This window comes from Notamacropus eugenii, chromosome 2 (assembly GCF_028372415.1).
Source record: "Notamacropus eugenii isolate mMacEug1 chromosome 2, mMacEug1.pri_v2, whole genome shotgun sequence".
NCBI classification, from domain to species: domain Eukaryota; kingdom Metazoa; phylum Chordata; class Mammalia; order Diprotodontia; family Macropodidae; genus Notamacropus; species Notamacropus eugenii.
The window spans coordinates 538,547,436-538,575,136 of NC_092873.1; the positions used below are offsets into that span (position 1 = coordinate 538,547,436).

Sequence of the window (27,701 nt, forward strand, 5' to 3'; positions counted from 1 at the left end):
TACTTCAGGGGAGAAAATGGTATTTCAATGAAATAGAGGACTTTCAAGCATTCTTGGTGAAAAGACCAGAGCTGAAAAGAAAATGTGACTTTCAAACATAAGAATTAAGAGAAGCATCAAAAGGTCTTTAATAGATGCAACTACATATAGCACCAGCAGAAGAAGTGGTTGCCAGGCTGCGTCTCCGCAGGATATGGCCCATATTCCTATAATGATGACTGAGGGCACTGGGCTGGAAAAACACAGCTATTCCCAAAGCTCTTGGTTTCAGTGTTGGGAAGAAAAGGTGATCAAAAGATGCCTCCGCTGGTTTAATTAGGCTGGTTTGCCTGCCCTCTGATTGGCAGGTGGTTTGCATTTGGTGGTCACCTCTCCAGCAGCCATTCTCAGATGGACGATGGCTGAAGGAGGGCCTGGGTTGGAGACAGGCCCACTGGTCTTGGGGTGTCCTACCAATCTCAGGGATCTTGGGCTTAACTGCCTGTCAGTGGTAGTTAGCCAGCAGCTGTTGCTAGTGGTTGTAAAGAAGGTGGGCCCCTTCTGCACAATAATTTCTCCTCTCACATAATTTATAAGAAGTTCGGAGGTTTATACTTTACAAAGGACTTTCTTCTTTGAAAAATTAGTCCTTTCTACATATCACCAAAATTTCTCCCACTATCTCACCTTCCCCTCTCAGAGGGCCATCCCATATAATAAATAACATTTTTAAAAAGAAAAAAAAGAAAAAAATATCAGCTTTTTAAAGACAGGGTTTTTTCCAGGTTTAAGTGGCAATGCCAATAGTCCTACAGTGCCAGATCGAATTCCTGCCTTTTTCTAAAATATGCCCCCTTACCATAAAATACACCTGAAAAGGCCAATGGAAGGTATGGTCAGAAACCGCGTGAAAATTCATCCTGAAGGCCACAGTACAGGTCTCCAACACAGAGAATGATGATTCCGTATGGAGAGTGCTAAAAGTCAGAATCATATAAAATCTTAGTAAAATCCCGAGCTGACCATGAACGGACTTTGTTACCTACACCCTTACACTGCTGTCTCTCTCACAACCTGTAAGAGGCCAGACTTACAAGATCATTCATGTTGGCTTGGCTCGCCGGGTGAATTTCTTCTAAAAATTCCAAGACATAAAATGTGTATCTATCCATCAGGTGCACTCCAATGGCAAGGTCAGGCTGGTGCTATGACAAAGCAAAGAAAAAGAAACATGAGCATCCATCCCCTGTGTGGATGGTGGTGGCAGTGATGGTGGCAGAGGCAGAAGCACAAAGCCAGCCATAGAATCAGTGTTACCACAATGGGAACAGATACTCACTGAAAGGGAGTCTTCTCCTACTTGGCTACTGGCAAGTGCCATGACATTGGGGGAATAGAAGCGCTCATACATGGATGCCCCTTGACAAGTATCAATAATAAACAGCATCTCATGGTAGCTGAAAGACAAGAAGAGGGAGTGATGGAAGAGGCATCAGACCACTTCCTCTTACCACCCACAACACTTCAGTCCATCCTATCACCCATCCTAAAGGTTCCAAGGCCCTTCAGCTGCAGCATTCATTCTAAGGGAGCTTTGGAAAAGGGTTCAATTCCAGCCCGAATCCCAAGGTCCTTCCCCACCAGTATGGAACACTGGCTGATCAAAGTGTTACTTCACCAGCTACTTTCCCTTTCCTGCCAAGACTCCTGAGTCAATCAACACTGATTAAGCACATACTGTGTGCCAGCCCTGGGCTAAGAATACAAAGAAAGGCAACAGTCCCTGCCCTCAAGATGCAGCCTGCCCAATGGGGAGAAGGCTGGGGGTTAGGGGCTGGGAGTGGGGGCGGGGGAGAAAATGATCTGAGGTGGACAAGCCTCCCAGTCGAAGTCACCTTACAGAAAGATAAGTTTCTGGAGATGATCAAGTCCAGGAGAGTAGCCAGGTGGGAGACAATGAGAACTCCTTGGGTGCCCTCCTTGAAGGGGGAGGGCTGGGAGGGCTCTCTGATGTCCACCCTCCATCTCGATTCTGCACTACCATCACCATCACTATCACCAAACATTTAACATTTACTTTGCACTTTTAGATGCAGTGTCTCACAAGGCCTGCCTCAACATTCTCATCCATAAAATGGGGATGATAACAGCACTTTCTTCCCAGATAGTATTTGTGAAGTGTAAACTGACCTTACAAACTTTGAAGTGCTCTTATCAATCTTCCTGCCTCTCTGTGTGTCCTAGGCTCTCTGGCCACAGAGAGACCCTCTCTCCATCACCCTCAGTGACTCCCTATGGCCATATGCAGCTGCCACTGATGGTTGCCCAGGGTCTGGGGCCCCATCTCCCAGCTCTCTTCCCCAGCCACACCCACCATTCTACTAAACCACGACTCCCTGTCTCCCAGCCCCTTCCCTCTCCCCAGAGTTTTGCTCACAACAGCTCTCCTGACTAGAGCGGATGCCTCGCCCCATCACTCTCCATGTATTCGTGTTTCCCTTTCTTGAAGGTCTAACTTGGACCCTGAATTCCTCTCCTGGAGGTTCCCGGAGCCCTTAGAAGGATCTGCCCTTCAGACTATTTCTAATTTGTATTCTCATTATTACTGGCATGTCTTGCCTCTCCCTCTGGGACGCCTGTGACAGCTTCCTTTACCAAGAATTCAGAGTTCCCTGAAGAGAGCAAGGATTTAACACATACTGACTGAATTTAACTAAAAACTCAGCTCCCACATCCCAAGAGTACATAGACCTAACTGAGGACAGGGGGTATAGACTCCTGGGGGGATCAGCCTCTCCATCACTGGTTGGCCTGGGGCAAACCTCCTCCCTCCTCATCAACTAGACCTCCAAGGACCTTACAGCTCCAGTTCTGCATTCCTCAAACATTCTGCCCAATTTATCTTAGGAAAATAAGGGACTGCTTACCGTCTCTTCTGCCACATTTGTTCAAATGCATCAGCAAGTTCAACATTGGTGATTTCTTCAGAGTCCTGGAATTTCAGGAAGCCATTTCCACCATGGCCTTGTGGGAAAAGAAAACAGAGTAAATTGCTGGGCAGACATGGGGTGTGTGTGTGTGTGCATGCGTGTGTGTACATGTGCGTACGTGTGCATTTGTTTATTTTTTACAAACAGCCAAGACACTCCTCTGTGAATAATCAAGGGCCTTCAAATAGTTAACTGTGCGAAGCGAGCTATATTTTCAAATTTTCATTGAGAAGGGAATCAAGATGGATGAGTAAATTCTGAATTTCAGATCCTCGAATCCTAGAGCTGTCATTCTAGCCAACAGTGCTCAATTTAAAGAAAACATGCCAAACAAGCAAAAAACAAGTACGGCAAAGCCTCTTCTCTCCCTGAGCCCCATCCCCAAATCAGTAGTGATTGTTCATGGGGGCAGGGGGTGGGGGGGTGCGTGTACAGGGCAGACAGCCATATTTTAGGAAAGATGCACGTCTATGAGGAGGACAGGGAAGCACCACTTCTAGCTTTTACTATATGCCAGGCACTGGGCACATTACAATCATCATCTCAATAGTGATGTCTAAAAGAGATGGAGAGGGCTGAAGAGAGCACCAGGGGTCCCAGGCCTAAAGAGGGGGTGGCAGGAAGAGGGACGGGAAAGGCATGATCATCCAAAAGAAAGGCTGGACAAGCTCAGAGCAGCAAGGAAGGCTTAGACTTGGCTGGTGTGCAGGAAACCACCAGCAAGAAGGCCTGTCCAAAAGTAGGATGGGTCACATCAGGAGCTGAAGGTCCAGGCCCTCAGGCGCTGAAGCAAAGACTGGCTCCCATTTGTCCACAATGTGACAGAAGAGATGGTAGCCAGGGCCGGCCAGCATCTAGACCAATCCAGGCATCCGTGGACAGCATGCTGGGCACCACAGGGGCCAAGATTCTTGTTTTCACTGAAAACACATCCCTATCTAGGATATCTCTAACCATCAAACAGCCTCCAACTCTGAAGGAACAAAGGTGTTCATTCCCACCACATGGGCATCCACTCCTCCTTCAAGGCATAACTCTCAGAAAGAATGACCACTTGTACCATCCATTGCAGTGGGTGCTTAAAGAAGCACAAGAGGCTGACAGAGAACACGTAGGAGGGCAGCAGATGGCACTGCGCTAATACAAGCCATACTCTGGCCTGAAAAGTTCTTGAAGAGTGAGTCAAAATCATTTCATTGCCCAGTTTGCTTCCTGTAAGTTCTAAATTCTGGAAAATGAGTCGACTTAACATAAAGCATGTCTTACATCCCAGTAAGGTAATATTGAATGACTGGACGAAAACATAGCCAGAAAATGGGTTAGCTCAGTAGCTCGGCCACTACTTGTCTGAGTCAAAGTGGAAAAATATCCAGGAGCTTCTGCGTCATATTCTGTTACAGGGATTCACTGCTCCCAGGTAATTTTATAATAACAAAAAATAAAGAATGGCAAAGAATGCCATCTCAGCTAAGAGACGGGCATTCAAATAATTCAGCCCACATAAATTCACTGTGGTATGCAATTATATGACAGCAAATTGTTATTCAAAATGTACCTACTTTTTTAAGTAATTTTTTCTTCTGATAAGATTCTTGGCCTAAGAGTTCAAAAATGTTCAGTGCAATGAAGTCAAACCCACCCAAAAACCTTGACTCACCCGTCATATATATCAGGATATTGCTTCTATCATCAGAAAGAAGACGTTTGGATCGCGGAGTGCTAGGTGGGACTCTCCCCGTTAACACGCGCAAAAAATTCTCCACAGTCACCTGAAAAAAAATAAATCAGCCCATTTTTAGCTCTAGAAAAGAAGTCTCATGATTTGTCCTCCCTCCTACTTCTCTTCATTCCTATTTCATATGACAACATTTACAGATTCTATTGTCAGTACCAATAAAACTTACTATATAAAGACATCTCCCTTCTTGTAGTCCCTTAAGATAGAGCCATATAAACACCTGCATCGCTGTATACTTTATAAAAATTGTAAAATTATTAACCTTAACTTTAAATGCGTTCTGGGTTACCATGGAGAAATGAATCAAGCCAATCTAATATTTAAATCATGTGAAAAAGAGGCAGTCGGTGCTTTAAGAAATGCCTACAAACACCTCCGAGGGACTCATCAAGTATGAAAGACCATGTCTGAAAGGTCAGATCCTCCCAACACTTTCCCCTTGGTGGAACTACCCAGAATCCCAAATGTGGGCACACAAGGATGGCTGCTGAAACCAAGCTCTTAAAGTGTCCTTAATCCACCGTTAGTCATTCATGCTGATGAAGGGCCAATAAAATGACATCGGTTGCCTGGCCCCTGGAGAGGGCCAAGTGTGGCTATCCTGACTTTCTAAACTGGGAAGAGACTAGAATCTATAAACCACAGGCTGGTGAGTCAGGCCTTGAGATCTTAGAGAGTTCTAGAACAGACCATCCAGTACTGGTCCAAGTACATACTTAATCTATACCTCTTCACTGATCCATTGATTACTCAACAGAATGAAAAGGAATGATGACAGAAAACCAGAGTCGCTTCTTCAAGGACAGATCATACTCAATTAAGCACATTTTCTTTCTGTTACAGAGCTAGGAAATCAAGAAAAAGTGAGAGATCAACTTACATGTCAACCACAAGTTGCTCCTGCTCTGTCTGTGGACAAGAGGAAGAGATGCCATGTAGGCTAGGTAATGGGATAGAGGAGTGGATCTGACACTGGTGGCCCATAAATGGTGGTCCCCAGTGGTCTGATGTCACCATAGAAAGAACCCTACAAATAAAAACCAAGGAATCAGGGCTGGGCCCTAATACCTTTGACAAGGCCTACGATCAAGGTCTACATGGAAGGTAACTGGGGCACCAAGTGGGGAGAGGAACTAGCCTATCTGGGTAAGAGAAAGTGGACCAGGATGGAGGGAGTGTATGTAGGGGAGGTGATGGGAAAAGTCTGCCTCTTCTCCCACAGGCAAGAACCTGGAAGATGACAGTCTTGAACAAAAGAGAGACACTGTCAGAACTGTGCTATAGGAAGAACATTTGCCTACTACATGGAGAGTAAATGAGGTGTAGGGTCAGAACTGTCCAAGGTGCAAGAAATACCACTGAGGCAGAGCTCCAAACCAAGAATGCTTGAGTAAAGGGCCCCTGGCTTCCTCTATGAAGTGAACTTCAGACCTTCCTCAGGATCTGAGGTACGCCTGGCTCCCAAATATGCAAAAGAGGCCTGCCAAAAAACAGAACCCCACTGGGTGACAGACCTTGCTCTTGAGGGTCAAAAGTGTCATATTAGTGGGGAGCGGGGGTTGGGGGGAGGTGTCACAGGCTGGGAAAAGCATGGGACATCTCCGTTGACAAAGTGGTCACAAGATGGGCAAGGCAAGGGTCATGTCCAGGGACTAAGTGGTCATAAGATGGTCACCTGCTCATGGTGGACAAGAGAGGGTGCTGCAGAGGTACAAAAGTAAGTTGAGGGACTTTCCAAAGTATCAAGGCATCCCACCCACAGCAGAACTGGACATGGAATTTGAGGAGGATGGAGATCTCTTTGTCAGCATTCTTGTGGCTACACAAGAGAGCTTCATAACTGGTAAACAAGTGGTGAACACTGCATTCAAGTTTGAGGCCTACTAGAAGGACTTGTCTTACCTAATTGTCCGTATACGATTTATGCAAAATATCAAACTGATTAATACTGACTGGAATAGAGCAGGGGTCCAAAAGAATCATTTCTTATATAGGGAAGGAAGGAGAAGAATCACAAAATTATTGCACAGCCCAGGCAAAAAGCAATGAGGAAATGACCCAGGGCAGTGACCAACTGAGTGGGGAGGGACTGATGAAGAACAGACAATCTATCAATTAGCCTTTAGTAAGAACCTGTGGTGTAACAGGTACTGTGATGGGTATCAGGCCAATACGTACCAAAAGGGTCCCACGGGAACCGATCCAACACACAATCCATGTGAAAGAAACAAAGGAGCCTGGGAGGGAGTGGGGGGAGGGCATTCCAGGCCTGGGGGCAGCCTCTGCGGGCCCAAGAGGGGACGTTGTGTAAAGTCATCTACAAAGAACAGTAAGAAGGCCTGCTTGGCTGGAGGACAGAGGAGGTGAGCAAGGGGCATGAGCCTAGAAAGCCAGGAAGGGACCAGACTGCCAAGGGCTCTAAGGGTCATCAGAAGATGTTCTATTTACCCTAAAGGTATCATGAAGACAGTGGTCAGGCCAATCTGGTGGCTATGTGAAGGAGGAACTGAAAAGCTGAGGTGGGGCATCAATTAGGCTCTTGCAATGCTCTCAGCTAGTTGTGGTGAGAGTCTGGACTAGAAATGGAGGAGCTAAGAACAGAATGGACACGCTGCCACATTAAGGAGCCTTCACAGAGGGACAAGAGTCACGAAGGACTCCATGTACTAACCAGTACAGGGAAGAGAAGAGAGAAGAGGCAGACATAGAAGGAAAAGCCATGGCTTCACTTCAGGAAGTACCAAGCTGAAGATCCCACAGCACAGCCGCTAGGGATGGAGACAGGGGAAGCAGGCCAGATAGGGAGGCTTCACTAAAGGCATGATTACTGGATCCACAGAAATGATGAGAAAGGGGAGGTGAGCCAAGGACAGGGCTCTGGGGAACAGCCACAGAAAGGGGCAAGAGATGGATGATGATTGACCCTGCAGAAAAGGTCGAGAACCAACATCCAGGCAGGTGAACATGAACAAGGGGGACATGAACCACAAGAGGCCACTGTGGACCAGAATGTCCAGTGTCCACATGGCCTAGAGGTCAAGGAGGAAGAAGAGGACAGCTGGGAGCAGGCTGCTAGCAAGAGGTAAAGAGAACAGTGGAGATGTCAGCTGAGAGATGAGATGAAGGAGCCACAAAGTGGGTGAGGGATGAAAAAAGGAAGGAGCCAGTCAGCCTTTCCATGCATTCCTGGCACAGAGCACAGCTGGAGGAAGGCCCCTCAAGGAGGGGTGGCATACTGTATCTGAGGAACAAGAGGCTGGCTCAGCTGGGTTATGGGGCCCAGGAAGGGAGCCCTGGGTAGGAAGGCAGGTTAGGAGGGTTTGAATGATCCTGGAGGCCATGGTAGTTGGTCAGACATGGATGTGTCTGAAGGAGGGCCCCAAAGGAGCAGTCAGCAGGAAGGAGAGGGACTGGAAAGAACATCTGTACCTACAAGACCATAGCAAAGGTGAAGGGCAGGAGGGAGGATGCAGAAGGCCCTGAAATAGAGAACTAGGACAATGAGGAGGGCCAGAGAGATGGCCCCATCTTCTCTTTCCTGTGGAGCATAGAGGGGGAAGAGGGGACTACAGGTGGCCTGGGGACAGTGATAGCGAGTCCACAAAGGGATAGAAACAAAACTGTGGAGGGCCCAGTCCAAAGTGGCTAACATAAAACTGGAGTGGCCCCAGTCAACACAGTGGGACCTTCTCCAGCCACATTCAGCAGCAGCTAAGCAGGGGCAGGTGGTGGGAGTAATCTGAGGGGGATGAGCTGCCACAAAATGATAGGGCAAGGCATTCTGGGGCCAGGTGTCCTAAAGCTGAATCAGCTAACCAAAAGCAAGAGCAAGGCGAATGGCCTGGGAAAGCAGGAGGCTGTGAGATGCCTGCAGGCTGCAGTGAGGACAGAGACCAGGTTTAGGGGGTGTGAGGCATGGTTAGAAGTAGGAGGACAAGGAGATATGGCCAAAAGAGAAGAATTTCCAAATTACAGACTGAGAAGACAGAATGCTTACAGGTGATGACGAGAGCAAGGACAACAAGACTTGACAGCTTACTGACTGTGGAGGTTAGCAGAACTTCGAGTCCGAGGGGCAGTGCCAGGAGTAAAGGCTGGGGACTGAAGACAGGCAGATTTCAGATTAACATGAGGAAAAATATCTGAAAGCCAAGAGCCGGACAAGGCTGTGCCTCACCACAGGCACAGGCTGACGGGCCAGTGGTTGAGAGGCCTGGATGGGTGACCAGAAGACCCCTGAGGACACATCCAACACTCATTTCCAGTCATTTGTCTAGAAGGGGCATAATCTGCATGGGTGAAAGGCATTCTCAAGCAGAGAAAGTCATGGACCCTTGAAAGGCTTTATTTTGAACCAGAAATTCTACAGAAACTGGAGAAGACATCTGGACTATATGTGAATGAAATCCATGACTGCTGAGTCAAAGACCTGGTTTCTACAGTCAGCCATGTGATGCTGAACATCCATGGCCCATAGTGGCCCCCAAGTCCTCTGTTCACTCTATGAGCCTTCTCTGTATCTTCCCTTATTCTCTGCAGATAAACAATGCTTTGGAGTAAACAGCTTCCCTCATAGCAATAATTAATTACCCCAGAATACAAAGATATACACATGTACACTGCTTAGCATAACAAAATATTAGAAAAATACTAGCTGGCTGGAACCTATTTTTAAAGGGGGGCAGATACCCACAGTCCTTAAAACTCAGGGGAAGTAAAATGTATTTGGTTTCAACCTTTGAATTGATTATTTTCATTAAAAGTTCATTGCATATGCAGAGAAAGAACTTCAGGTTAATATGATAATAAATTTTGATCCGCTGTATTTGTGCCCCCAGCCCTGAAACAAAGAGGACAACGAAGCTCCCCTAAGTGCAGGAAAGTGACTTCAGTTCCATCCACTCGGAGGAATGAAACATTTAGAACACATGAGAAACAACAAATCTAACGTTCACCAAACGCTTTATAAAATGCAAAAATGTTTCTAGATGAAACCATTACCTCATAGCTTCTATAATCGACTTCCACATCATCTCCATAAACGTTCAATTCCATGTTCTTGTGACTAAACACCGTTGCTGGCTTAGGATTTCTGGGGTTACATGCCATGTCATCAGCAAGCATCAGGACAATGTGACTGGAAGAAACAAAAAGAATTCGAACTCACATACTACTGGAGAAAAAAGATGCACAAGTCAACTTCAACATCAAGGAAGAAGAGCTGAATTCATCCCTGTCCAAATTACGAGTCACTCAAGAAAGTATGATACATGCTCAAGGTCATTTCAATGACTGTTAATTTTCTTGCACTGCACAGGTTTAAAAAAGTGAAGCCTCAGTTACTGACAAGTATAGGGAGTTAGTTTCCTTTTTATTATTTTTCTCAACTAGACAAAGTTCTACATTAAATACAGGAAAAGGCACAGTAATCAGTGTCTAGCTTCCCTTATGAAAAGCTTTCAACTTATTATAGGTATATGACTAATTTTATCATGAAAATCACCACAAAAATAAAATTTACTTAGAAACTGCTTTCCAACCATTGCCCAGAACTTTGTTCAATGACAGGGATTTTACAAAGAAGGAAAGTCCAACTGCCAAGTACAATGTGTACTATAAACGAAGACAGATATACTAATCAACACAATGGAGCAGATTCCTGAAAAAACACTATTTATGGCACAAAACAGAATTTTTTAAAATATTCGTTATATTTTCACTCAATTTCTAGTCCTAGAATTTGAAGACTTTCATAAGAATCCTTCATTTCCTGAGCCCTTGGTTTGAGAAAAAGTCACCAATTTCAGCCGAGAATACCAAGGCTCATAGTTAAGTCCATTCCACCAACGTGCCAAGATTTCACCACAGGCAGGACGTAGGGCTGGCCAGTGGGGCAAGCCAAAGTGCCTGCCCTGATGGAGCTTACTGTCTGGGGAGAGCATAAACACACAGAAAATGTTAAGAATAATATCCCAATTAGACAAGAAGTTCATTAGAGTAGGGCACAGGAAAGTGGGGGTGGGGGGGATGAGGCAGGGAAGAGTTCACAAAGAAGGGAGAAACTCTGAAAACTTACAGAGGATACGATATTTCAAACTTTTTTCTTCAGTGGATCATGAATTTCAACAAAAGCAGAGTGACTGTCCAAAGGTTTAACCAAAGTAAACTTCAGCCAAACCCCAGAGACCAGAGGCCGGAAGGCAAAGATCTGATTATGCCACCAAAGGCCTCAAGTGGAACATAAGCTCACCTATAAAGTGCTAGGGAGAAAGATAGCAGAACATTACAGTCAGTTCCATGTCAGGAAGCAGAGACAAGCAACGGAGAGGAAAACCCCTCAGTCCCTGATGAAAACCTATTAAGTGCAGGGGACAACAAGGTTGAAATGCAAGGGCTACAAAAGAAAGAAGGAAAGCTTCTCAGATGGCTTGTAGAGCCATGAACTGGTTCGTGCATTCTGGAAGCATGGCTAAAGGGCTATTAAATCGGGCATACTCTTTGACTCAGTCATGATACCAATGGCTACACCCAAGGAGATCCAAGAAAGGGCAAAGGGCCCATCTGTACGAAAATATTTACAGTAGCTCTATTTGTGGTGGCAGAGAATTGGCAGCTGAGGGGATGCTCATCACTTGGGGCATGATTAAACAAGTTGCGGTATACGATTATTGTGCTATAAGAAATGACAAGCAGTAAAGCTTCAGAAAAAAGACTTCCATGAAATGATGCAAAGTGAAGTGAGCAGAACCAGGAGAACACTGCGCAGTTCCAGCGATAGTGAACAATGATCAACTGTGAAAAATGGAGCTACTCTGACCAAGACAATGATCCAAGACAATTCCCAAGGATTCAGAATGAAAAGTGCTTTCCACCTCCAGAGACAGAACAGATGGATGCTGAGCGCAGATTAAAGCAGACTTTTTTCACTTTCTTTTTCTCATTTTTTTTGCAATATGGCTAATGTGGACACATGCTTTGCTTGCCTTCTCAACGGATGGGGGAGGGGTTGGAGAGAGAGAAAGAATATGTAACTAAAACTTAAAAAGTGAATGTAAAAAAAAAGACTGAATATGAGAAAAACCAAAGAGACGACAGCAAATGTGGGTGTTGAAAAGAAACCCACGCTGGCAACAGCGTCATCTTGAGGGTCCTGAGGGGCCGGACAACATACAGAGTAAATGAAGGAAGGGAAATACCAAAGGCATGGAAAACATGTCAGACCTTGTTAATTCCAAAAGACAAAGAGGTAATCAAAAGATCATGAGTCACTACCACCCTCTGTGCTTACCCTCTTCCACAAAACCCTCCATGAGAGTGCTCACAAGCAATGTCCATCCACACACCACATCTCTACCATCCCTCAATGCACTGAAAGATGACGAGAAGCATGGGATAACCACTCTGCTACTGTTTGTTTCTGGTCGATAACTAAGAACTACTGGATTCTGGAGAGTGAAACACCACCTGAGATAATTCCCTCCAGCCTCCTGTGCACTAACCTGATTTTGTTTAAAATTCAAACAGTTCATTAATTCAGGTATTAAAGGCCCAAGACAGCAACTGTCATAGTAAAAAGCCTCATGTTCATGCACTGTGGATTCAGGAGGGAAGACGCTAGTGGAGCAGAATGGCTGCCTTCTGCGACGCAGATGTCCATCACATGGAAAAGGGCTAAGGTCTGCTGTCACTGGCCAGTGGGCAAGACTTGTTACGGTGGGGAGAAGTCACTGAAGCAAACAGGCTCGAGATGACAGAATTTCCTAATGATGAGAAGTGCCCCAAAGTCGAACAGGCTGGATGTTGGGAGTACTTCAGAAGGGCACATACCCACTAACATCCCTCCCAATGAAATTCCATCTGGGAGCATGGAGAAAAGGCCTATCTGATACTGGAGAGGGTATGTGTCCAGGGATGCAACGCCTTGAAAACAGCACAAGAGTAAGAGGGTTAAGACAGCAAGAGAAGGAAGGTTCCAGAGAGCATAGAAAGCAAAATTAAAGAAGAAAATTTCAAAACTTCAGCTAAATCAAGGTCAAGAGTAATTCTCATCTAACAGATAATAATTACCACCAGATTTGAAATAGGGCAACTGTTCAATCTTTCAAGCATAAAACTGGGCTGCCCAACAGAAAATAAATTAATGAAGCACATGTGATTAGCTTCAAGTAGAAAATGTTCCACCACATATGTTCAAGACACATTAAAGTTCAAATTGAAACATTATGATTTTCTTGAAAACTGGTGAGATTTCTATTTTGAAACCAGAACTGCCAAATTCAAAGATCATCTCTTCAGCTGTTTCTGACTCATACTAACAAAGGAATAAAATGTTATCCTTTCAAATGAAAAGCCCATCTTCGCCCTTACAGGACGAAGTTGCTTGTACTGGAGCATTTATTCTCAAAGAAGAGTAATTAAACTGACCCTGACATTAAAACACAAAGAAGGGCCCGGCCGGCCGATTTCCGACAGACACTTCTATCATGGGACGGGACAGCTTTTCAACAGTGATGGTCCCACGGAAGGAGCTTCATTCCATTCTAAGCAATGACTTTCTGCTCAGCCCTAAACGATGCCTCCAGGTCACCGTGCTGTCATTATCTGTAACATACTTTACTCACTACCATCTCTACCAAAGCACCATCATCACAACAGGCCAGATAATGCAGTAAGATATGATAAAGAAACAACTGAAGTACATTTCAAGAAGGCTTTAGATTCTGACAGAAAATACCCACAATGCACATGTAAAACAAGGTCTAATATGGGCTCACATGATCACGCTCTCCAAAGGACAGAGACTGGCAGGGTATAGGTCAAGTGAATGGGGCAGGAAACCACATCACTGCAAGAAGCTCACTCTACCAATGCAAAATCTCAAATCAGACCCATACCCCTTGCCTCAACACCAAACTAACCAATTAAGCCACAAATCATCATTAAAAAAGATACACAGACTGTTCAGATATTTGGAGATTAAGAAAGCTTCCAAGAAACTAAGTTTACAAAGACAAATAATAGTGCATTGAACACAGTATAATTTTTTTGGCATTAAAATATTTTGGCAGGTATGTATGGAGTCATTTGAAAATAATGCAAAATACAGATAATGACAAGTTTACCCTGGCCCCCGTATATACAGTGGGGAGGTGCTTTGTTTTTCAGTCAACCGGCATCAATTACTAACTCCCTCTGGCTGGTGCACTGGTAAATCCTTAAGAACAAGCTCTGTGAAAAGCAAAATAAAAATCTGACCACTTTTAAATGTATGCTTCATTATGAACATCCCCTCCATCACTTCCCGAAGGTTCCACACTCGCTCACCAAAACAAGCAGCCAAGCCCTGATCTGTAGAAAGGCACCAATGCTCCCAAAGCTCTCATGGCTGGTCCATGCTGGCATGCACAGAACGCTATCAAACTGCTAAGGAGAGCTTTATACGTCTGTTTTTGTTTATTTCAGCTTCTATTTCAGAGAAAGTAATTAATTTTCCAAAGAAACGCACACTATGAAGATGGGATTTTTAAAATGAACGTTCGGGAAATTCCCATTGTTGTCTGATTCTTTTTTTTCTTCCTGCAAACAATGTCTATCACCCATGAAAACTCTCTATTGACACACTTCAGAAACCTGGAGACAGAATCTTCTATCTTACAAACTGTAAAATGAACAGTTTCAACCAATTTAAGCCATTTGCTTAATGCAATATCTTCCAATCAATTTATGAGAGCAACTGATAAGCACCAGGGAAGATGGAGATTTACTAGCCAAATTCTAACAAAAACCTTTCCAGGATGGACGGATGGGATTGAAAAACGAATCTCATGATTTACTAAACACAGTCAACACTGGGCTTCTTCCATTTGGACCTGTGCATCTTTGTGAGGTATCTTTTTCAACTACAACAGACATTAAAACCAAGGACTGAAATACAATGATGCCTTCTGGCTGTCTCCAAGTCCCAGCCAATATCCACTTTGTGCTGGAAGCCTTTTCGATCCCCTTCAAGTCTAGCACCTTCCCTGAATTGATTATGTTCACTGTATCTTGTCTGCAGCTTGCCTGTACAGAGAGCTGTGTGCACACTGTCTCCCTCATCAGAGGTGAGCTCCCTGAGGGCAGGGACTGTCTCTTGTACTCTGATCACATACCACAGGGCCTCCCACTGACTAACAGACCTTCAAAACACTGAATCACACAGTTGCAATCAAAGATTTTCATAAATAACAAAGGATATATGTTCACACCAGGAACTGTTTTAAATGTCTACATATACAGTTATCCCTACTACATCAGGACTTTCCCCATTGTGGTTTTGTCGCAGGTCAGCAGAAGAAACTAAATGGGAATTCTGAGGGAGTTTTGTGGAAGCCAAAGATAACATGCAAAGGTCAGCAGGCGACATAGAGCCTATGACCAAATACTTAACCCAAAGTTCACCATAAACTTCTGTCAACAGCCCATAAAAGAAAAAGACAAAATTCAGACTTCTTCCCTAGTACAAAGGGAGGGCCAAACAATTTTAGCAAAATTTTCCAGATCACAGGGGCATCACATTCCTCCCCCATGATGTAGAAGGGATAAGTGTAACTTATTCCACCTTTACCTCACCCTTGTACAGGTGCCCATATTAGAGGATGCCCTTGAAAATGTTATTGGATAGGATGAACAAGGAGAAAGGTCTGGCAACCTCTGCACTCCATCATGGTCCCTCTTAGACTCGCTGAATATATTAACATAGTTCATCACTGCAGCCTGAAGCAGCCAGATAAAGCTCCCGGGAAGGCCAGAAATCCCTGCCCATATTCCAGAAGCACAAGATATATCCAAAGGAAAGCTCAAGGCAACAACATGCTTCCCTTCATCGGTATGGAAGACCATCAGAAGAGCCAAAACAAGAGGCTTGCTTACACAAACGGCAACAGAGGCAGTAATGAAACATCAATGTGGGAGTGTTTAAAAATCCACATCAGGGGTATCCCCACTGGAATCAAGGTTCTGTACAAAAGAGGAAGGGGAAGAGCCCCAACTACAGAAGAGCAGGGGTTCTACCATCAATGTGTGCTTGCTGTGATACCCACAGCAGCTCCAGACCTTTCTTACTGGGAACTAAGACCATCCATCTCACCTCTGAAATCTGGCGGTACAACTGACAGCATACTGTGACTTTTAAGAGTCTTTTAATTAACAACCCCAAATACCAACAACTCACATTTGTGTAAGATACTGTTGACTGTTAATCCATATTGAGTCACACCTTAAGTCCTTTCCTAATAATATGACATTATGACATTTGAGCGACCCTGGGCCTCAAAGGCTACCCACTCAACACCAAGTCTGGCAGGTCTACCAAGAGGCAAAAGTTACTAAGAGGCTGGCAGCTGCTGAGAAACAAGCCCAGCAGGCAGGGCCTGTACTCTCTTGGGAGATGGGCTACATCCTCCACATCTGCTACACACACCAGCCCACCACCCCTTCTCTGCCTGGGTCCTCTACCAGGCCCTCACTGCTGCTCAGAAATCCCACTCACTTTTTCACCATCCACCATGATTCTTCGGAACCTCCTATGGCTGCCCCTGCCTCACATTTGACAGAAGAAATAGAGGCCATTTGCCAGGAGCTCCTGCTTCTTCCCTCTTCTTCAATCTCCATCTCTACTTCCCCCTTCAGACTTCTCCCATAACAAGGGAGCTCTTCTCCTTACCAAAGCCGACCACTCTACATGCACAAGTGATCCCATTCCATCCCACACCCTCACCTTCAATCACTTCCAGTCTACTGGCTCCTTTACTACATGCCCATGTTTCCCTCATCCTCAAAAATCCCACATCTCTCCTCTCTTTTGGAAGGCCAACAACAGGTGCCTCCATTTCCTTTCCTCTCCCTCTATTCTAATTCTTGTGTATGGAATGTTCAGGGAGGATGAGCATCTCTGACATCTCACTGGTGACTCCAAGAAGGTGCCACATGCTCAGCCACACCTCCACATCTTGGCAAATGGTCCTGGAACACAGAGCAGGCTAGTTGAAGTTAAGCAAGGGGCCTGAAACCTCTTGGTAACTTAGGGGGGTGTCTACAGAGGAAAGGGCAGAGGAGAATAATCCGTTCCAAGAGCCCTGAAGGCGGCTGAAGCATACGCTGACTGTGGAGAGCTGAGAGTTTGCTCAGACATGGGAGACGCCAAGGCCACCAACACATCCCGGCCATCACCTGACATCCTGACCTTTGTTCTGCCACTGAACTTTGATGACTCTGGAAGAGAGTGGGGCTGATGACTTGGTGCAACCCTGCCTCACTTAATTCCATATTTGCGATATCACTGGTCCTCTTCAAAAACAAAGGACAAACAACGACACTGAATTCGATAGCCTTGTTTCTGACCTCATCGTGCTCTCCAGCATGACCTCACATTACCAAATCCGACGGCCTTTTCTCCATCTGCATTTCCTCAACCCTTCCGCAGCCTCTGATGCTGTTCAGCCCTCTCTTTTCTGGGGGTTTTCAGGACAGCGTCTCCCCTGATTCTCCTCCCACCTTTCTGATGGGTCCTTCTCAATCCCCTTTGCTGGGTCTTCATCCAGGTCACATCCAACTGCGAATGCCCCTCAGGGTCTGTCCTGGGCCCTCCTCTCTTCTCCCTCTATAGCACTGCCCTTGGTGATCTCATCAGTTTCCATGAATGCAAGAAGCATCTCTGTGTGGATAATTCCCAAATCTGCTTATCTATCCCTAACCTCTCTGCTGACCTCCAGTCTCCTATCTCCAATTACCTAGTTGACATCTTGCACGGAAGGTCCCACAGATATCTCAAACTCAACATGTCCAAAACTGAACTCATTATCTTTGTCATCCCCTTTCTTCCTAACTTTCCTGTTACTGTTGAGGTCAACACCACATTCCTAGGTTGCTATGCATCATCCTGGACTCTTCACTGTTTCTCACCCCCTGTATTCAAGGCTGTTGCCAAAGTCTGCTGATTCTGCCTTCATCTCCCATGTACACCTGTTGGCACCACCTTGGTGCAGGCTCTCATCACCCTTCACCTGAAGCTCTATAATAGCTGCTGGGGGTCTGTCTTCCTCAGTCTCTCCCCAACCCATTTGGCCACCAGAGTAATCTTCCTAAAGCTCAGATCCTTGGTTTCATATTACCCCCTACTCAATAAATTCCTGTGGCTCCCTATCCCCTCCAAGATCAAAAAGAAAATCCTCCATTTGGCCTTCAAAGTCTTTCACAATTCCCCTGCCTCTTCCTGTCTCTTAAACCTCACACGACACATATGTAGCCTGTGGCCCAGTGGTACAGGCCTTCTGGCTGTTCCTAATTTTCCTGTTACCATTGAAGTCAACACTACATTCCTAGGTTGCTATGCATCATCCTGGACTCTGACAGGCGCTCCATCTTTGGACTCCAAAGGTTTTCCCTGGCTGCCCCACCCCAGCCTCACCCCTGCTGGGATGCTCTCCCTCCTCAGCTCCACCTCCCAGCTTTCCTGGCTTCATTCAGGTCCCACCTACTGGGAGCTGTTCCCAAGCTCCCCTCATTCTAGTGCCGTCCCTCTCGTGATTATTTCAGACATCTTGACACTCGCTAGCTGTGTGATTTGCGGCAAGTCACTTAACCCCAACTGCCTCATCCTGGGTCATCTCCAGTCATCCTGATGAATATCTGGTCACTAGATTCAGATGGCTCTGGAGGAGAAGTGAGGCTAGTGACCTGCACAGCCCTCCCAAATTCAAAAACAAAAAGTCAAGTGCAAGTCATGTCATTATTTCTCTGATGGCATGGTCTTCTTCAGCAAGGAAGGACAAACACATGTTTGGGGGCAGCTAGGTTGTGCAGTAGATAGAGCACCAGTGCAGGAGTCAGGAGGACCTGAGTTCAAATCTCACCTCAGACACTTAACACTCACTAGCTGTGTGACCTTGGGCAAGTCACTTAACCCAATCAATTGCCTCATCCTGGGTCATCTCCAGTCATCCTGATGAATATCCAGTCACTGCATTCAGATGGCTCTGAAGAAGTGAGGCTGGTGACCTGAACAGCCCTCCCTCACTCAAAATAAAGTCAAATGCAAGTCGTGTCATTATTCCTCTGATGGCATGGTCTTCTTCAGCAACAAAGGATGAACACACATTTCAGACGTATCCTGTATATAATTTGTACATGTTTGCTTGTTATTTTCCCCTTTTGATCCTCAGCTTCTGCAAGGCAGGGGCTGTCTGTCTTTACAGTCCCAGTGCTTGGCCCACTGTTTACTGGCTGATGAACGGAGCCTATAGCAAAGGATTCCATGATCTTATGAGCCTACAACTGTTGGAGCTGTTCAGTCCTTTCAGTCATGTCCGACTGTCCATGACCCCTTTGGGGTCTTCTGGGAGGAGATCCTGGGGTGGTTTGGAAACTGAGGCAAACAGGGTAAAGTGACTTGTCCAGAGTCACATGTTTAGTTAAGTGTCTGAGGCTGTATTTGATGCATATGTAAATCTTTAAACTAAGAAAACAAAATGTTTTCCTAACATTCTTCTGAAAACCTCATTTCCTTTCATATAACTGACATGCTCATGCCAAGACTGAACTTTCCAGGATATTATAAATTATCTCTTATATATCTTTAGCTGCATTAAATAAATTATGCCTTATGTCACAGTTGTTAGAGTGCTGTACTTTCCAAGCTTCATGGCAGAGGATGATTTCTATGCGAATATAAATTAATCCTGACCTACCCTCCCAGTCCAAAAGCTTCGGGAACTTGGAATACTGGCCCCAAAACTGAACGACAGAAGATGTGCAGAAGAAATCTGGCACAGGCTCTAGATGTCATGACAACTATGACATCACAAAAAAATTAAAATGTCACTAACAACAATGTGGTAAAATTCTCCTCTCCCTGCTCTCTCACATCCACTGCACCAATGGAGGTAACACAAGAGAAAATGACCTTTCATCACTTTTAAAGAGATCCTTAGAACAAGCCCAACTCCTCATTAAACAAACGGTCCCCTCATCCTGGCTTCAGTTCAAGAAGCCAAAGGCCAAGAGAGTCACTCCATTCATCATCCCAACTTGAACATAACATAATTAGTGACTCGGCTTCCACGTGGAGCCAGATAGACAGCTCTCTGCAGAAAGAAGCCTGTTGGAGAGGAGTGATTTTTTTAGCACATTCAACAGAACTCTATGAACAAAAACAGTCCAACTCTCCTTCAGGGGCGGACTACCAGCAAGTCCAACTGTGCAAAGCACAGCAGCATTATCCATCTGTCCGTTTGTCTTAGTCGGAGAAAACCATCACTGGTCTTCATCACTTTCTTCCTTTCCTTCTCCCTCTGAAGTCTGTCCTACAGAAGCAGCCTTGGAAAGACCCCAGGCTCAAGCCCAGTCTCTGGATATATCCCTGGCTGTATGACCCCAGGCAAGAGGGCTGGGCAGAGGAGGAAGCTGCCCACTAACCAGTGCATCACATGTATAGTCTCTGCTCCTGTCCTGTATCTACCTAAAACCAACAGCAAGCATTATATGTAATGGGGAAAAGCTAGATCCATTTCCAATAATATTGGGGGTGAAATAAGGATGTCCATCATCACCACTGTTATTCAGTATGGTACTAGAAATGTTTAGCAATAAGAGAAGAAAAAGAAATTGAAGGAATTAGAAATAGCCAAAGAAGAAACTAAGTTATCACTCTTTGCAGATGATACAATGATATACTTAGAGAATCCTAGAGAATCAAGTAAAAACTACTTGAAAAAATAAACAACGTTGGCAAAGTTGCAGGATGCAAAATCCACATAAATGATCTGCATTCCTATATATTACTAACAAAGCTCAACAGGAAAAGATAGAAAGAGAAATTCCATTTAAAGTTATGGTAAACACTATAAAATATTTCGGAGTCTACCTGCCAAAACAAACCCAGTTACAAAACACTTTGCACAAATAAAGTCAGATCTAAATAACTGGAAAAACATCAGTTGCTCATGGGTAGGCCAAGCTAATATAATAAAAATGACAATTCTACTTAAATTAATTTATTTATTCAGTGCCATACCAATCAAACTGTTATCTTCTAGATAACAGTTCTTTTTGTACTGGTCAAATCCTGTTATGGTGAATTCCCTAGGGAATCAAGATACAGTTATTGGAATTAATTTTTATTGCACGTGAAATATGTCATTGCTTCTTTACCAGCGTCAGCCTCCTTGGCTCAGCTGAGATCTGTCTCGGTGGGAGCGTGGGCCAATGAACCTCTGCTCTCAAACCGATTCTGAATGAAGTGTTTCTTGTGTGAAGCAGCCTTTGCCCATGTCCTCTGTGCCTGGGATCTGCCATTGTACAGCCAGAAGGGGCGACCATAGGCATAATTTCTCCAACCTGCAGTTTCTTTTCTTTTTTGTAAATTAGTTTATTTGTTTTCAGCTTTCATCAATCACTTCCATAAATTTAAAATTTTCTAGAGCTAGAAATTATTTTCTAGAGCTAGAAAAAATAATATCACAATTCATCTGGAAGAACAAAAGGTCCAGAATATCAAGGACCTTAATGAAAAAGAAATGCTAGGGAAGGTAGCCTACCCATACCAGATTTCAAATTTTATTATAAAGCAGCAATCATCAAAACCACTTGGTACTGGCTAAGAAACAGAGAGGTAGACCAGTGGAAAGGATTAGGTACACAAGACACAATAGTCCATGATCACAGCAATCTACTGTTTGATAAACCGAAGGACCCCAGCTTCTGGGATAAGAACTCAATGTTTGACAAAAACTGCTGGGAAAACTAGAAAATAATTTGGTGGAAACTGGGCATTGACCAATGGCTGACACTGTATACCAGAATAAAGTCCAAATGGTATACGATCTAGGTATAAAGGCTGATGCTATAAACAAATTAGGGAAGCAGGGAATATTTATTTGTCAGATTTATGGAAAATGGAGAAATTTATGATGAAGCAAGAAATAAAAAACGTTGTGAAATGCAAAATGGAAAGTTTTGTTTTTTTTTTTTTTACAAACAAAGCCAATGTAACCAAGATTAGGAAGGAAGCAGGAAACTGGGAAAGAATTTTTACAACTAGTGTCTCTGATAAAGGCCTCATTTCTAAAATATATAGAGAAATGAGTCAAATTTACAAGAGAACAAGTCATTCTCCAATTGATAAATGGTCAAAGGATATGAACATTTTCAGACAAAAAAATTAAAGCTATCTGTAGTCACATGAAAAAATGCTCTAAATCACTATTGATTAGACAGATGCAAATCAAAACAGTTCTGAGGTACCACATCACAACTATCCGATTGGCTAACATGACAAAAGAGGAAGATGATAAATGCTGGAGAAAATGTGGGAGAGTTGCAACATTAATTCATTGTTGGTGGAGCCGTGAGCTGATCCAACCGTTCTGGAGAGCAATTTGGAACTATGCCCAAAGGGCTACAACAATGTGCATACTCTTTGACGAAGCAATATTGCTTCGAGGGCTGTATCCCAAAGAGATCATAAAAATGGGAAAGGACCCAAATGTACAAAAATTATTTATAGCAGCTCTTTTTGTGGTGACCAAGAACTGGAAAGTGAGGGGATGCCCATCAGTTGGGGAATGGCTGAACAAGTTGTAGTATATGAATGTAATGGAATACTATTGTGCTATAAGAAATAACAAACAGGCAGACTTCAGAGAGGCCTGGAAAGACTTATATGAACTGATCCTGAGTGAAGACAGCAGAACCAGGAGAACATTATATACCGTAACAGTCACAGTGTGCGAGGAATTTTTCTGGTAGACTTCGACCCTTCACAGCAATGCAAAGACCTAAAACATTTCCAAAGGATTCTTGATGCAAAATGCCATCCACATTCAGAGAAAGAACTGTAGAGTCAGAATAAAGAAAGAAGCAGACTTCTCTTTTGTTATGTTTTGTTTTTTCATGGTTTTTCCCATTCATTTTAATTCCTCTATGCAACATGACTAATGTGAAATGTGTTTAATAAGAATGTATGTGTAGAGTCCATATAAGATTGCATCTTGGGGAGGGAGGGAAAAAGGAGGGGAAGAAAATTTTAAATTTATGGAAGTGATTGATGAAAGCTGAAAACAAATAAACTAATTTACAAAAAAGAAAAGAAACTGCAGGTTGGAGAAATTATGCCTATGGTCGCCCCTTCTGGCTGTACAATGGCAGATCCCAGGCACAGAGGACATGGGCAAAGGCTGCTTCACACAAGAAACACTTCATTCAGAATCGGTTTGAGAGCAGAGGTTCATTGGCCCACGCTCCCACCGAGACAGATCTCAGCTGAGCCAAGGAGGCTGACACTGGTAAAGAAGCAATGACATATTTCACGTGCAATAAAAATTAATTCCAATAACTGTATCTTGATTCCCCAGGGAATTCACCATAACAGGATTTGACCAGTACAAAAAGAACCATGCAGTCACGAGTTCCAGTTTTAATAGCATTATCTGATGCTTATGAAATTGCAAAGGGACAGAAAAGAAATGGCTCCCAAGACTCACTTGTCATGCAGTCTACATTTCCTGCCCTTCTCTTCTGCATGCGTGCTCCTATCAATCTGGCACTTTCTAGGACTGCCCAGCACGTCTCTCACAAAAGGCCTACAAACCAGAGGACCGGAGGCCCCAGGACACTCGGTAATGTCACAAAGGTCACACAACCACCAAGCACAGAAGCCAGGTTTAGACCCCAGGCCTTCCCTGGCCCCAAGTCTAGGATTCCAAAGTCAACACTGACTCCCAATCACAATGTCTCCTCTCAAAAGAAAAAATACACCATGTTGGCAAAGGCCCCTAAATCAAGACTGGTTTCCTAGACCTGAACAGCTGGGAGAGTCGGAACAAAGCAGAAGATTAAATGATTCCTCCTTCACTCTGAGAAGGCCTGGGGCACATTCTCCCAGCATCCACATCACGGCTGGACTCTACAGAGTTCCCACATCATTTCAGACAGGTTGGTATCTAATCACATCTTCCCATGCCCTTATCCGAGCACCAAGAAGTGCTGATGGTCAGAGAATGCCTCAAGTGTGTCTGTGAATTCCCCAGGACCCACCACAGCTCCAGGCCCTTCATAAATGCTTACGGATGGACGTCCCCCTCCTTCTGGACACTCTCAGCTCACTAAAGCTGGGGGATATGGATTTCTCCTGCTTCTGCTCTGTTCTGTCAGACCAAGCTTTTATTTCTCAGGCAGAATCATCATGCATGTCCTGTGTCCCATGAGGGAGTAAATCCTAGGCTCTTCTCTTCAGTTATTATACCTTCCCTTAGCAATCTCCCCAGCTCCCATGATTCAAAGATCATCTTTATGCAGATGACCCCCAAAGCTACCAATCCAGACCCTATTTCTCTCCTCAACTCGAACCCCAACAAATTTCTATCTGCTTGCTGACCATCTCCAACTGGATATCATACAGGCCTTCAAAATCCAACATCTTCCAAAGACCTTTCTGACATCTCTGCCAAGGCCACCATCATTCTCCCGTTCCTCAGCCATCCTCAACTCTTCCCTCGACCTCAGACTCACAAACCCAACCAAATGGCCAGTCTGGTCAGTCAACAAACATTTTTCAGCACCTCTGCCGGCTCCCATGTCTTCCTTCTGTCCATGTGACCGGGACAGCCGACCAACAGAACACTGCTTGTTTCTCTGCCTAATGCTCTTCAGCCAAATTCTCACGAGCCATCCTTTCTTTCTGAAATAAATTGTTATTGATCTCTTTTTACAGCTCCTAAGTTCCTCCTCAACCCTCTGCCTGCCTCCTCCTACAGAGCGCTCTCATGGAACAAAGAATTTTTTCAAAAAAGAGGAAGCGGAAATAATTAGCAGAATTGATCAATACATCCCCAAAAATCTGAAATAGATACAACATTCAATGTGGACCTGTAATCTCCACAAAAAAAGGAGTGGAGTTGGGGGGAGCAGTGAAGCATGTTTCAAACATTCCCTTTCAGTTGCTTTGTGGTAATGGATGTTTTTCTTATTTGCAATGCTGTCCTGACAGTAAAGTCTCTGACTTTATTGGACCTGAGTGGGCTGGGCGCTCCTCTGAACTCATCAGAGTCAGCACAATACTCCACATTCACAGACCACAATCCTCCCATCAATGGGCATCAATTGGGGTTTTCAGTAAAAGATGCTACTACACCTACATAGGTGCATATAGGGGGATGTTTTCCTCCATCCTTTATTTCTTCCCATGGATATATTGTCATCGCCTTCACCATAGCACGCATTTTCATGGTACTCTAACGCTGGCACAGTGGACAGAGAGTGGGGCCTGGAGTCAGGAGGACCTGAGTTCAAATCCGGCCTCAGATACTTCCTAGTTGTGTGACCCTGGGCAAGTCACTTCCCCCTGTTTGCCATGTAACTCTACTGTTCAAGCTCCTTTGCTTGCCACTTTATCAATAAGTTCTTATGAGTATCTCCAATGGGTCAGGCAATAAGTCCCAGCACTCAGGAAGCTTCCCTTCCAATGGAGACACAGTGAACGTGCAGGAGCACCTTCAGAACATGGTGTCACAAATAGGTTTCCACCTGTCTTTTCAGCTATTTCCCATCACCTCCTTGCAGTAAGTGTCCCACATTCTCTCTAAGCCCAGGACTGACCAGGCTGACTGGGCCTCAGGACACAAGGTGATAATAAAGAGACCTGAAAAGGACATAGGAAGCAATGTCATGGGATAGTTTCCTTGGAGACACGTAGCCCAAAGTGAGGCTACAGAATCCTCCATGTCTCACTGATGGCCAGACACCCCAGGACCCTCCTTTTGTGATGTGAAGACCTGATATAAGCCTGAAGGAAAAAAGGGATTTGGCTTTTTGGTTACTGACCTTTGGCTACAGTGATATTAGGGCCTGGAGATCTATACTCCTGACCCAGTAATGCCCCCCACAGCTTCTGCATGACTGGTCACCACCCTTTTCACCTGCTCCTCCGCCAAGTCCACCCTACATCCCTCACATCCCTCCCACCAGGGCAGGCTCAGCTCTTCAAGGGGCCTCCCAGGACTCATGCACCCAGCACTTGGTACCTATGGTTACTTCTATCATAATTCTGTGATTTTCCCAAGAGAAGGTGCACTCCTGGAGAAGAGGCTGAGGGAGCTTCAGCCACTGAGGGCCCAGGGCAGCACCTCCAGATGTGTACCTGCCAAATCAGTCACCCTTTCTGGGCACTGGAGTACAGACAACTGAGGCCCCTGGATGCTTCTGGTGCAAGCTGCCTCCTCTAAATCAGCCTGGCCTTTGCCAGGCAATCCAAGAATCAGCCTAGCAGCACTCAGTGAGTGTTGTTGATTTGGTGCCAAGCATTTCAGTAAAAGAAGGTAGAGGGGGACCAGCTCCAGACATAAAAGGAGAGGCCACACACACCATAGCAGAGGAGGCGACCTTCCTGTCTCCCAAGTGGTCAAGGGAGAGCATCCCTCCACGAGGGTCAAGATTCCCCACCGGGAAAAACCACAGATTTTGCTCCATCATGAGCTTGAAAGGAGGAAGAACGCTGCCATGGAAGAAAAAGATAGGCAGGAATAGGAGTGGCTGGGTGTCTGGGTCTTCATCTGTAATAGGGTGGCAGACGGCCCAGACAACCTTTCAGACTGAAATGTTTGGGCCCCCAATTTTGCTACAAGCCAGACTCAGTGAAAGGTTTTCCTCACAGAATACAGTTCTGATACCGTGATGCAAGCTAATGGAAAAGACTGATCCAATTCAAAAGCAGCCTCCCCCACCATTTCATGAATTCCTAATGGCAAGGTCAGTCTGAGAGATGATTTGGTACAAAGGAGAGAGGGCCAAAGTCAAGGGAGGAAATCCCGTGTCCAACCCTGACTGGCCATGGGATCAATCATTGAAGCTCTGGGTCAGGACACAAGGTTGTGGAGCATCATGGGAAATGACAACAGACATCTAACGTTTCATAGGCCTGAAAACATGCCACTAACGTTGGCTCTCCCTAGCACTGCTACCACAAGAGAGGGCATTGTAATGTGAATAGAATAGGAAGATCTTACCCGCCCATTAATAGGCCTAATACATGCAGCCTGTCATCACATGGAGCCTATAAGAGAGAGGAGAGAAGAGAGACAGAGAGAGACAGAGACAGAGAGAGAGGGAGGGAGGAGGGAGGAGGGAGGGGGGGAGAGGGGGAGAGAGAGAGAGAGAGAGAGAGAGAGAGAGAGAAACAAGCTGTGAGTGGGCAGAGAGAGAAATTTGTCTAGGGGAACTTGTTTTTGTGGGGAGGCCTGACAGAAATAAGATTTAAGATGTTGGCGCTCCCTGGATTAATAAGTACCCTGTTAAATCTTACCTCATTCTAATGATGTCCCAAATAAATATTTTCGTTATGCCTTTAAGAGAGTTATTTATATTCTGTGAATTTACTCTGGAAATACGAGTGCATATTCATAGCAGCTGCTATAGGTATCCCATTGGCATTACAGGCATGGTGGGGTCAAAGGCCACAGACTCAGAAGGCCCAAGTCCTCTGTGCTGTTGCCCTGAGCAAGCCACAAACCTCCTCGAGCCTCAGTCGTGCCAGCTCCAAAATGGGGAAGGTACCCACACTGCTGCCTAACCCACAGGGCTGCTGGGAGGAGCACTCTGGACCACCCTCAAAGACACCATGAGAAGGTGAGCGGGCTGGGTACTTAGCCTGCAACTAGGAGGTCAGTCCATTCATCTCAGGCCTTCCCTATGTCTTGCTTTAAACATCGTTAGGTTCAAAATAACGTTCCCTAAATCAATGATTTAATTTGTTCCCCAACAAAGTTCATGCACCCTGGGTTTCTGGTCTTCTTACAGCATGGGGCAGCTTAGGGATCACGGGTAGGCAGATGTGGGTACAAGTCACAAGGCAGAAGCTGGCTATTTAAATCATCAGCTCACAGCCCAGGGATGCAGACAGAGGCCAAGTCCGGGCAGGGACAGGTTCCTGAAGAACATGCTCCAGGGTAACCTCCCACCTACCA

At 45.0% G+C, this 27,701-nt stretch overlaps 1 protein-coding gene across 3 annotated transcripts in view; it reads right to left on the reverse strand.

The window, feature by feature from the left end:
- Window positions 1–27,701, reverse strand: part of PIGK (phosphatidylinositol glycan anchor biosynthesis class K) — a 91,101-nt gene that overhangs the window by 58,370 nt on the left and 5,030 nt on the right. For all 3 annotated transcript variants that reach the window (XM_072649892.1, XM_072649891.1, XM_072649893.1), the window contains 5 exons: window positions 9,709–9,844; window positions 4,627–4,738; window positions 2,907–3,003; window positions 1,319–1,436; window positions 1,074–1,184 (listed from right to left, as the gene is read on the reverse strand). In XM_072649892.1, coding sequence (XP_072505993.1) covers window positions 1,074–1,184; window positions 1,319–1,436; window positions 2,907–3,003; window positions 4,627–4,738; window positions 9,709–9,844 — 574 coding nt within the window. The remainder of the gene's footprint in view (window positions 1–1,073; window positions 1,185–1,318; window positions 1,437–2,906; window positions 3,004–4,626; window positions 4,739–9,708; window positions 9,845–27,701) is intronic.